At 43.8% G+C, this 12,154-nt stretch overlaps 1 protein-coding gene across 1 annotated transcript in view; it reads left to right on the top strand.

Annotated features, from left to right (window-relative positions):
* Positions 1 to 12,154, top strand: part of ANTXR1 (ANTXR cell adhesion molecule 1) — a 238,563-nt gene that overhangs the window by 112,391 nt on the left and 114,018 nt on the right. Inside the window, exons 10-11 of the mRNA XM_024738187.1 lie at positions 1,878 to 1,947; positions 3,439 to 3,517. Of these exons, the coding sequence (XP_024593955.1) occupies positions 1,878 to 1,947; positions 3,439 to 3,517 (149 nt within the window). The remainder of the gene's footprint in view (positions 1 to 1,877; positions 1,948 to 3,438; positions 3,518 to 12,154) is intronic.

The following is a 12,154-nucleotide window of genomic DNA, read 5'->3' as shown; positions in this document are numbered from 1 at the left end:
CATCCTCTTCATCCTCCTTCCATGGAGACACAGTGCTTAGAACTCAGATGTGTCCTCCAGCTCCCATCCCGTGTGGCTCTGGTCCTTAAATCCAGGCATGGAGGGTATGAGGCTTCCTAATCTCCACTCAGGCAAGTGTTTAGTGGCCCACATTCAAATATCATTAGAGACATCAGTTTCATATCAAGTGCCAACAACAGCATGGCATCCTTCCATTACATATGGAAAGGCTTCCTTTCTGTCTTCTAGGTATTTGTATTCACAGCTTGATTAAAGGAACACATATTATTCATCTTCATATCACCTACAGGTCCTACCACGATCTTTTGAACAGAGCATGCACCCAATAAATGTTGAGTCATGAAGGAATGACTACCATATGCTGAGTATAGTAACTTCTCAGCCCTGCTTCTGGCCCCAGAATCTGGGACACAGTGAAGTTTTGAAGGAGTTCAAGATTAAAACTGCTTAAGCTTTTCCCCGGACATCCATTAGGATAAGAAAAAGAACTCCCCCACCTCCAGATTCCCCCCACTCTAATCCATCTTTCACAGCTACATTTGCTAAAACTTCCAAAATCGTCCCTTCAAGTTTTTCTCCAAAAACCTCCAAAGTTCTTTTCATAGCCAATAATAGGCCTAGGTCCAAATCCCTCAGTCTTAACTCGAAGAACTTGGAGCACACATTTTCCTATACTGATCTTTTCAAATCCTCCTTACGTCCTACCCCGGGGCAACCCTTTCGTTTGCTCTGTCTTTGCTGATGCCATTCCTCCCACCAAGAATGCCTCTTCCCCATCTCTCCGCTGAAGCGCAGTTCATGTTTTGTATTCCCCGTGACCTCATCGTGTCACCCACCTAAAGGAAGCTGCTCTGTCTTCTGAAGCCAAACCATATTTTGGCTTAGCTACTTGTATCTGTCAGCAAACTTTTTTTTAATTGAGATATAATTGACGTATAACATTATATTAGTCTCAGGTGTACAACGTAATGATTCAATATTTGTATATATTGCGAAATGGTTACCACAATAAATCTAGTTAACACCCATCACCACACATAGTTATAATTTTTTTCATATGAAAAGAACTTTTAAGATTCACTCTTAGAAACTTCCAGATCACGCTGCACATTACATCCCCATGACTTATTTAGTTTATACCTGGAAGTTTGTACCTTTTGACCATCTCACCCATTTCACGCACCCCACCCCCGGCCCCTGCCCCTGGCAACTACCAATCTGTTCTCTGTATCTATGAGTTGTGTTTTTTTTTCTTTTTTAGATTCCACATATAAGTGAGATTATACAGTATTTGTCTTTGACTGTCTGACTTGTTTTACTTAGCATAATGCCATCAAGGTCTATCCAAGTTGTCACAAATGGCAAGATTTCCACTTTTTGTGGCTAAATAGTATTCCATTCTACATATATATGCCCTATTTTCTTTACCCATTCATCTGTAGATGGACACTTAGGTTGCTTCTGGGTCTTGGCTATTGTAAACAATGCTGAGTCAGCAAACTTTTCCCATGACTATGGCTTCTCTCTCAAACTAGACTTAGACCTGAAACTCCCCAAGTATCAGTCTAATACCTTCTCATTTCCCCTCAAGGATGCCTGGTCTATGGTAAGAACTCACCCTCTATTTGCTCACTGCTTGACTCCACTGGACATACAGGATCAGAGACGAGTGGTATTCAGGCAGAAGACCTTGAGTTCACTCTAGTGGATTTTACAGCTTAAGATGAGTTTATATTTCAAAACATTACTGCTTTTCCAGTGTCTCCCAGGACTTGGTTGATGGTCTGTAGGAAACACTGAATATGAAATTATAAACTTGCCTCACTCCTCTTAATCCAGTGACTTCCTTTTTACAGATGAGAAGCCCTTCACTGTGGAAGATACTTATTTGCTGTGTCCAGCGCCTATCTTAAAGGAAGTTGGCATGTAAGTTTCCACCAGCAGCTAAACCCCACAGCCAGGGAGGAGAAAGGAGGTAGAGGGGACAAAAGGAGGAGAAAGGGTATCTCTTCATTGGCATTATGGAGCCTTTCTCTAGAATCTGCCACATAATGCTAATGGTGCCGATGTTTTGCAGTGAGCCAGACACCAGGGTAAACATTTCACAAAGGGTACCTCCCTTTATCCTCCCAAGAGCCCCATGAACCAGACACACACCATCCCAGTTTTACAGATGTGAAATCTGTAGCTGAGAGAATTTAAGTAGCTTTCCCGAAGGTCACACAGCAGTAAGTGGAAGAGTATGGGTTCAAAACAAGGTCTGTCTGGCTTAATCACAGCTACATTTCTAGAAAGCTCTCATGCTTCCCAAAGCACTCTCATATCATAACCCCACCCTGTCATCATAATTGCCCTTCTAGATGATTATATCCTTTCTTAGAGATAAAGAAAGTCAGAAAGGAAGCTCAAAAAGGATAAGTGGGCCCACGACTGGTTCAAGACCCCACGTTCAGACCCCTCTGAGGCCACGTTCAGTGTTCCTTCCTCAGTGTCTCTCCAGAGCACCATGTATTCAGCCAGGCGGCCCGAGGTTCCCTGAACTAATTTATGGAGAAAATCTTGCGATGGTGCAGTTATAGTAAATGCTGATGAGATGAGATCAAACTATTCAAGAGGAGGGAGAGAATTAGCACCCTGAGCAAGAAAAGAAATATGCGGGGAAACAGAGAGGCGATGTTTGTGAAAGAGCACAAACTAGCCTCTCTGTAGACACATCTATAATAGACTGAGGATAGAATGGAGGCTTTAAGGAAAAATGCAAAACTTGCTCATCTGAATTCTGCTTTCAGTCATTTGTTCAAATTACAAAGCTTCCAACTCTGGTTGCCTAACGTCAACCTGTGATACCACTGATTCCACAAACTAGCCCCGTGTCCATGCTGCAGAATGCAAGCTTGTGCTTCAGTGAGCATCTTATAGATGGGAGGAAATAGAAGGCAAATTAGTTCATTTACTGCTGTACCTCTGTGAGTTGGCTGGGTAGCAACAAAACCACGGCCATCAGAATCTGATCACTGAGAGTCCAGATAACAATAGAGTTTCTAGCTTGACGAGTTTATCCCCCACTGGTTTGAACCATTTGTTAAGAATACTTCTTCGTACTACAATGGGACAAGTAAATTAAATGGGAGCAGGCTCTGCCCATTCAATGCAATTCTCCACAATGTAAGAAGGGCTGGATACGCTGCCTTGATACACCAGCCGGGTGTATCCTGACATCTCTCTAGAATGTTAGAGGTGGATGAGCCCTGGAGACCATCCTCCACATTCAAATGAGACAGCTCAGGCCCCCAGAGGAAGAGACTACAGTCCCAAGGGTAGTTCAGAGCAGAGCCCTCGAGGAACCTGTGTGTCCTGCTCTCGGCCCCTTGCTCCTTGCCCACATGCTGAGTATCCTTGGTTCCCATGTCATTGCAGGAAAGCCGCGCTTCAGGTCAGCATGAACGACGGCCTCTCCTTCATCTCCAGTTCTGTCATCATCACCACCACACACTGTGTAAGTCATCACCTTTCCCTTTACTGAGAACTTCATTGGCATTACCGTCTCCCTGGCAAGTTTCTTTTACCAGTTCTGCCTTCTGTTCATTGAGCTTTGACCCTGGCACTGCTAGGCCAGCCGTGGGCTGCATCGGGGGCTGTACACATATCACGAGTGTATCAAGAATGCCTGTACTTCCCCGGGTTCCCCATTTCTGTTACTGAGGGTGAGACCTGGACGCACTTTCACAACCAGATGGCAAGCTGGGACCAGGGTCTGTGCGGTATTGAGTGGGGATGCCTGGATGGACTGGGTCTGGGCGAAAATTCATAGAAAAAAATTGGACGGTATATATAGGAAACACATCTTAGGGAGTTTTTCCTCTAAAAGGAAGCAAGAAAATGGGGCAATAACTGAAGGAAGAAGTGGAGTATAAAGAGAGGCTTTTATTCAGAATGGAAGAAATCGTAGCTCGTTGATATGATTGTGGAAATAATCCAGGAGAAAATGGAAAATTCATGAAATAGGAAAGAAGCAGGGAGGGGCCCTATGACATAGGGGTTGTGAGGCAGAGTGTGGACTGCATCCTCTACCAGCTCCTCAGATGCCCCGTCTCTGGATCCTTCGTGGCAGGTAACATTCATCTCTGACTACACATAAGATCACCTGGAGAGCTTTTAAAAAATATGGGTGCCCTGACCTCATGCCAGACCAATTGAAACAAAGTCTCTGGAGTGGGCCCCAGCTTTGGTGGATTCAGGGCCCCCTTGGGAGGGTCTTTTGTGCAGCTATGGCTGAGAACCCTTCAGCCCGTGTAGTTGCTCCCACGGTCAGTGTCTTGGAGCCCAGCCCATCAGAGGGCAGTCGGGACTTGGTTAGCTCATATACAGGTCTCAACGCCTAATATGAACATTTCTGAAAGAATCTTTGTCTGAATATTCAGTTTCTATATCCAAATGCACTTTTCCCATGAGCTCACTCTAGAGACAAATGTGTTTTGGCCTGATGGTCAGCTTAGGCAGATACCATGGTCACTTCCTGGCTGGCCTTTGGAGGGCATGTCGTTAGAACCCCTCGGTGACTGGGGTTTGTGTCCTTAACACCATCCAGGTGGACGAGAGAGAGCAGACAGGCACTGGAGCCAGACAAGGGAAAAATGAGTTGTCTCACAGATGAGCAGGAGATCAGGCCTCACAATGGACAGCACACCCTCCCAGCTCCCCTGCCTTCCCCTACATACACACACACACACACACACACACACACACACACACTTTCCGTCCTATGTTAGGAACCAACCAGTTTTCTTGAAAGCAGGGTAAGCCAGTGCAATGGGTACAGACAATGGAAAAGTTTTACTGGACCAAAGTAAGAGACTAGGGTTGTCACAGAGACATGTCACCACTGAGAAATGTCTGTGTCTCAGGCATGCCTCAGTGGAATGTCAAATCTGGACACCAAATATGAAAACTGGATTCAAGAGCAGTGAAATTTCTCCAAGCGTACCCTGCCTGATTCTTTTAGAAATTGACCCTTTTGGAAACTGCCAACCTGCAGGAAATGATTAAAATACCCCAAATCTAATAGCTCCATTCCAGATTCCTCCCTGCTTTTGAATGATCCAACAGTTTGGGCCTGTATTTCTCATTATGTCTGACCAGACCAGAGAAACAGCTATGCCCCGAGGCCGCGAGGGCAGGGAGGTGGGAAGGGGAAATATCTTGGGGCCAAGCGTGTGGTGTGGCAGAAGCAGGACTACAAATTTAAGTTCTGGACCTCTAAACCAAGAAGAAATGGTGTCCCCACTAATGTACCCCAAAAGGAAAAGAACTCCTGGTAAAGTCCCTCTTACGTCTTCCCAGCTCACTGCACTTACGTCTCCCATCTCCTTCATCTGAGTGCAAGTCACTAGGTTTTCTGTTCGACTGACCCTTGACTGGTACCACCTCATAACGTCTTCTGCATTATTGCCCTGTCGCTTGACAATGCTGCGTGTCTACAACAAAATTATAAGCACCCTAAGATTTGAGAGCCAGGTCCATTCACTCATTTATTCAACAAGTATTCACTGATTATGGACAATGTGCCAGATAGGCACTGCCCTGGGTGCTCGGGATACATCAGGACACAACAAGACAAAAATCTCTTATCTCGCAGGGATGCGGGGAGAGAAGGCAGACAGTGAACAATGGACGTAACAAATGAATCGCACACTATGTTAAGAAATAATATAGGCTATAGAAAAAATAGAGCAGAGTAAGAGGTACTGCTTGAGTGAGTGAGTTCAAATTTTACATAGAGATACGTTGAGAAGGTGGCATCTGAATAGAGACTTTGAAGTTAACTGTGAGGCACCTGGGGAAAGAACACGCCAAACACTGAGCCCCAGTGCTCAGAGCACACAAACCAGTGTCACCTGGTGTGTACAAGGAAGAAAGTGGTCGGTCACTGGAAGAGAGTGAGTGAGGCGAACATTAGGCGGTGAGGTTATGGGGATGGAGAGTGGAGGGTCTTGTTAGAACTTCAGCTTTTGCAGAGGCATAACGCAATCTGACTTACACTTGAAAGATCACTCGGCTGCTGGAACAGCCCGTGGGAAGACAAGGATGGAAGAACCATGACTAGTTAGCAGGGTTATGGCAATATTTCAGGCAAAAGTGATGATGGTGGCTTGACTCAGAAGGGAGCAGTGGCAATGAGAGAAGAGGTCAGACTCAGATGTGCCTTAAAGGCAAAGCTAACTTATTTCCCAAAGCATTAGACATAGGGCTTGAGAGGAGAGGAATCAAGAATGGCCCCAAGGTGCAGCCACTATGGAAAACAGTATGGAGATTCCGTAAAGAACTAAAAATAGAGTCGCCATATGATCCAGCTATCCCACTCCCGGGTATATACCTGGAGAAAACCATACTTCGAAAAGATACATGCAGCCCAATGTTCATAGCAGCACTATTTACAATAGTCAAGACATGGAAGCAACCTAAGTGTCCATCAAGAGATGAACGGATAAAGAAGATGTGATATATATATATGTATACACAATGGAATATTACTCAGCTGTAAAAAGAATGAAGTAATACCATTTGCAGCCACGTGGATGGACCTAGAGATTATCATACTAAGTGAAGGAAGTCAGAAAGAAAAAGACAAATACCATATGATATCACTTATATGTGGAATCTAAACTCTGGTACAAATGAATTTACTTACAAAACAGAAACAGACTCATGGACATAGAAAACAAATTTATGGTTACCAAAGGGGAAAGGACGTGGGAGGGGTAAATTAGGAGTTTGGGATTAGCAGATACAAACTACTGTATATAAAATAGATAAATAACAAGGTCCTACTGTATAGCACAGGGAACTAAATTCAAAAGCCTATAATAAATCATAATGGAAAAGAAGATAGATAGATAGATAGATATGATACTGAATCACTGTGCTGTACACCAGAAACTAACACAACATTGTAAATCAACTATACTTTAATAAAAAATTTTTTTAAAAAATGACCCCAAGGGCTTTGGCCTAAGTAATTGAAAGGATGGAGTTGCCCTCAGTTGACAGGAAGAAGACTGAAAGGGGAGATTTGAGGCAGAGGGGGATTTGGGAGATCAGTTTTGCTGTCGACCAGTTTTGCAACTTAGACCGAGTTATTTAGCTCCTAGGTGCCTCAATTTCCTAACCTGTAAAATTAGAAAAATAATAATTTACATGTCTTAGCAGTATTGTGAGTATTAAATGAAATGATTATGTAAAGTGCTTGGCGGAGGGCCTGACCAGTAGTAAGTGCTCAATAAATGTTAATTGTTACTATAGTGGAAGCTTAGTCAAAATTACCGACCTAATTGGAGATTCTCCCCAGAGAGTCAGCTTCTCACTTCAGAGTCCCTTATAACAAAAGGATTTTTCTGACACAAGATGTATTCCTATGAGTACATGTTTGTCACTCGACCAAGCCCAGGTGATTGAAAGGGGGCAGACAAGCCAAAACCATCCAGAGAAGAGGACCTATATTCAAATATTCAATCCCAATCTCCAACAGGTCCTACACAGAAGCTCAAATTAAAAAGACTAAAGCCATCACTGGGCAAAATAGAGATGCAGGTGGAGTGTGTGGTAATCCAGAATATGAAGTAAGGTCTTGGACTTGCCTTTGTTTCCTGGGCAGCTGGTTTGGAGGACAAGGTTTTTAGATCAAAAACTCTCCCCTGGGTCTGAGTAAAGGGTTAGACTTGTCAGTACCAGTCTCAGCCTGCCCAGTCCATCACCTGGAACCAAAAATAATTTTAAAATATGTAATTGAGCCTCTTTTTTTCTTGCTTTATTTGGTGCCCATTTGGACAACCGTGTCCAAGATCTGCAATGAATAACTGTTGCCTCTGCCAGGAGCAGAAATTCCATGAAGTTTTACAGGAAAGAGATTTTTCCATCCAAGAGCTAAAAGATTCCTATACTAATGGTAAACTTTGTTGAGCTCCATGACTATAGAAAATGGTCAAACATCCAAAGCCCTCTCTTTCCGGCATATTAAACACTTCCCACCTCTAGAGTCTTCACTGGACTCCTTTTTCTTCTCCAACTCTAGCAATAGGTTGAGAAAGTCACTAATATGGTGCTGCTCTAAGGGAAATAGAAAAAAGAAGTTTGTCCTTTTGAGAACAAAGCAAGTAAATTTAGGACCTTAAGGAACTTTTCATGGAAGGTTGTCTTCTTCTGGATAAGTACCTTAAAAGTCTATAATTTCCCACCCAAGGTGTACAAAAATCAGAGAATCATTCAACAAGTATTTCTCAAACTCCTCCTGTGTCTCCAGTGCTCCATTTACATTTTACAAGTCGCTGTCCCTAAGGAGCTTAAAATCCAGCTTGGGAAATGAGTCCAACAAGCACATAAAAGAGTATGTAACAAAGACCAAGATTGTGGAAGCCAGGTGTATAAACGCTGTGGGATTTCAGAGAGGAGAAGAAGGGGTGAATCCAGAAAGAGTCACAAGGGCTTCATGGAGGCCATAAAACCCAACTGGTGATTTGAAAAATGATAAGAACAGGTAAGAAGTGGGAAGGGGCCCTCCCCTAAAGGGAAACCAACGTGAGCAAGGTCTAGATAGGGCTATGAGCCTAGTTTGTCCATGGTCCTTCCCAGGAACCATGATTGTTTTCTTCCTTTCCTCTCATTTTGTATCAATTTCTGGTGCCTTCTAATTGGGGGCCATTTCTCAGGTTGGCAACTACTCTCCTAGGATGTACACTCCACACCCTTGATCACCTGGTGTGTAACAGTGAGGCCCAGCTGATGCTTCTCCCTATTAACTATGATTAGGATTCGATTTGTGTTGGTTTCCAGGATGGAGAATCACAATATTTAAAGAAAGAAAAGAGGGGCTTCCCTGGTGGCGCAGTGGTTGGGAGTCCGCCTGCCGATGCAGGGGACACGGGTTCATGCCCCGGTCCGGGAAGATCCCACATGCCGCGGAGTGGCTTGGCCCGGGAGCCGTGGCCGCTGAGCCTGCGCGTCCGGAGCCTGTGCTCCGCGGTGGGAGAGGCCACGGCAGTGAGAGGCCCGCGTACCGCAGAAAAAAAAAAAATAGATAACCAACAAGGACCTACTGTAGCACAGGGAACTAAACTCAAGATGTTGTAATGACCTATAAGGGAAAAGACTGTGAAAAGGAATGTATATATATACACATACATATATATATATATAACTGAATCACTGTGCTGTACACCTAAAACTTCCACAAAATTGTAAATCAACTATACTTCAATTTAAAATCATTTTAATTAAAAAAATGAAAATTTTTTTTAATTTTAAAAATAAAAAAAAGAGCCATTCTCTCTCATGCACATTGTAGCCCATATACTCCTCGAGGAAAAACAGACTGTCTCATTCACAATTGCAACCCAGCACCTGGCATAATGTCTGCACATAGTCATTACTCAGTAGATAGCTGGTGACTGAATGAGTGAATGAATGGACTCAATCAAGGGTCACACTGAGCCCATGATTGTACCTGCTGGTAGGAGAGGAAGGGAGCCAGAATGAGGTAGGATTAGAATAGGGCCACCCAGCTGGTTGGAGGGTAGGCCTCCAAAGAGGATGACCAGCAATCCAATGTGCATATCCAAGGAGCACAGGGAGCTTGAGCCTGAATTAAGAGGACCAAGTCTACCAGATGAGAGACCACAACCAGTGAACCAGGCAGGGCAAAAGTCAAAGGCCTCTTTAGAGCGGTGCTAACTCCACAAGAGCAGACCTGCAAAAGGGGATCTAGAAATAGCCCACTCAACTGGATCAAGATTCAGGACAGGCTCTGGCCCATGAGAGTCTATAGCACAAGGCTGGAAGGCAAGCAGAATTGCAGAGATTGATATGGACTCTAGGTAACTACATTTGCTAAGTCCAAGGAACACAAAGATATAATATATGAGAAACAGACAAGTACTCCAAGGATTTGCAATTTAATATGATAAGTTCTTTAATCGAGAAACAAACAACGCCTAGTGATACCAGGAAGCGGAGTGTCTGGGGAATCAAAGAAGGATTCACAAGAGAGATAATAAGTGAACTGGGCCAGGAAGAAAGAGTAGGGATTTACTCAGGGTATGGCCTGGGTAAAGGCGTGTTTGGGGCCAGTGGGGATGTGATTGGTTGGGGTGGGGTATTAGGAGAGAAAGTAGAGACAAAACAATTGGGACCAGCTGGAAAGCCTTCCTTAGCTGCCATATTTTGGAGCTGCTTTAATATTTAATTTAAATATAATACAGGATGCAGTTTTGATGTTGAATTCCAGTATCTCCTCATTCAGGAAATCAATATCTTTCATCTTCAAAAAAAGAACCTAGATAACTAGAGAAAAGCTGTGACATAGGGAACACTGGCGTGCCCTGAGTTCACCCTGGAATACCAGAAACTTAGGCTATGGCAGCTCAAATAATCTTGATGCTGCCAGCCAAGGCTGAGGTTACACAGACAGCCTTGATCATGGCTAGCTCAGAAGGGAATGTGCTAGAGCCCACAGATGAATGCTACAGTGGCTGCAGCTAAGAGGCTTCGGACAGAGGGCAGGGACCGCCTTCCAACACTGTCTACAGAGTTCTGTTCTAGGCGACTTCCTGGGCGTCCATTTTGTAAGTCAGTTCACTTCTGTTACTAATTGCTTTGAAGTAACTTAGGAAAATGCAAATCCAGCCTAGGTTTATAGTCATATACGTATCTAGGTAAACAAGCAGTTGGCATGACTGCCCTTGCCAAAATTTCTTGAATTTCACCAGCCTAGTAGGGAATGAATCCAGCTGTGCTGAGTGGCAATCTCGCCTTCCCACATAATAAAAAACTATTGCTCACTCTTCAGAAAAAAGTAAAGATCAGAGAAGACTTTTTTCTTCTATTTCTTTTCCAAGGTAAACAGAATAGTCCATCAATCAAAATAGGTAGCTATCTTTGGAGTAGCTAATTCATACCAGCAGCTATAAGCATGTGGGCCTCTTCATTAAGGAAAGAAGCGTAGAGAAGCCGTTGCTGGTGGTAAGTGGGGCCAAAGATCAGGACTAACATGTATTGAAAAAGTACTGTGGGCAAAGTGATAGGGAACTCAAAAAAGAACAGCCTGTGCTTGCCCTCCAGAAGTCTACAACGTAGTTACCAAGGCAGAATACATACTCCAAGAGGTAAATATATATATATTTGGGGGTGCAAAAGGCAGATATCACAGGGCACCCAGAAATTCTTCGTCTATTCCAAAGACTCATGAGCCTCCACCCAGGCCTGTGCATAAGTAAGTTGACACAAGCGCTACAGACTTTGGGGAGAGTCCACTTAACGGGCTTAGTGGGTTACTTCTCAGTTACCCTAGGAAGGCATTCACCTCTTCCTGCAAAAGGGAGCTGGACAAATCATTTTAGAAATTCAAGGATAACATGTAGGCAGCTCATTATTTACTCAGCCCAAAAACTCTGTCCCTTAAGACAAAAACTCTGTCTTTCCCCCAACAAGACCCTCCCCAAACTGTTTCTCAATTACAGGAAACAACCCTTGGAGAAGACAAGTCCCTTCCAAACAACCAGTGGAGAAAGGCAGGACCAGGGCCCGCACCCTGACATTCCCTGTAGATTTCTTCACCCTAACATCATTCTACTTCCTGTCCAACTCACTCCCACACCCATCTCTCTCCTTCCTCATTCAACCACCGTCTCTTCACAGACGGTGAAGAATTCTTAACCCGGAAGAATAAGGGCAGACTGGATTGGTGGCGAAATAGGAGACTGACCTTGCAGAGAGTTTGAATGACAGAAAATGGAACCTGGGCTATGGGAAGCCATTCAAAGGAAGCACAAAGCAATGTTTTTCAAAGGCTTTGGGATCAGATCAATGTGGCAAAAATCCCAGCCCTTAAATAGCTGGCAGAGGTCCTAGTACACAGTAGATACCCAGTTTTAGTCTCCTTGCGCTGATGTTATAGGCTCTCTAAGAATCAGTGTGGTGACACGGTTTCCAAAGAGACTCTGACTTCTGGTTAAATGAACAGAAGTATGGTATCTGAGACTAAGGAAGTGATAGAACCTTTCAACTTGGTGAAGGAAAAATCTCCTTTCAAGTATTATATTAAATAGTAAGGACACTTCAAAGGAAAACCTTGAAAAACTGAATA

This window comes from Neophocaena asiaeorientalis, unplaced genomic scaffold (genome assembly GCF_003031525.2).
Source record: "Neophocaena asiaeorientalis asiaeorientalis breed wild unplaced genomic scaffold, Neophocaena_asiaeorientalis_V1.1 scaffold756, whole genome shotgun sequence".
Taxonomy (NCBI): Eukaryota; Metazoa; Chordata; class Mammalia; order Artiodactyla; family Phocoenidae; genus Neophocaena; species Neophocaena asiaeorientalis.
Note: the sequence above shows the minus strand (reverse complement) of the source record. Positions and strands in the feature narration are given on the sequence as shown.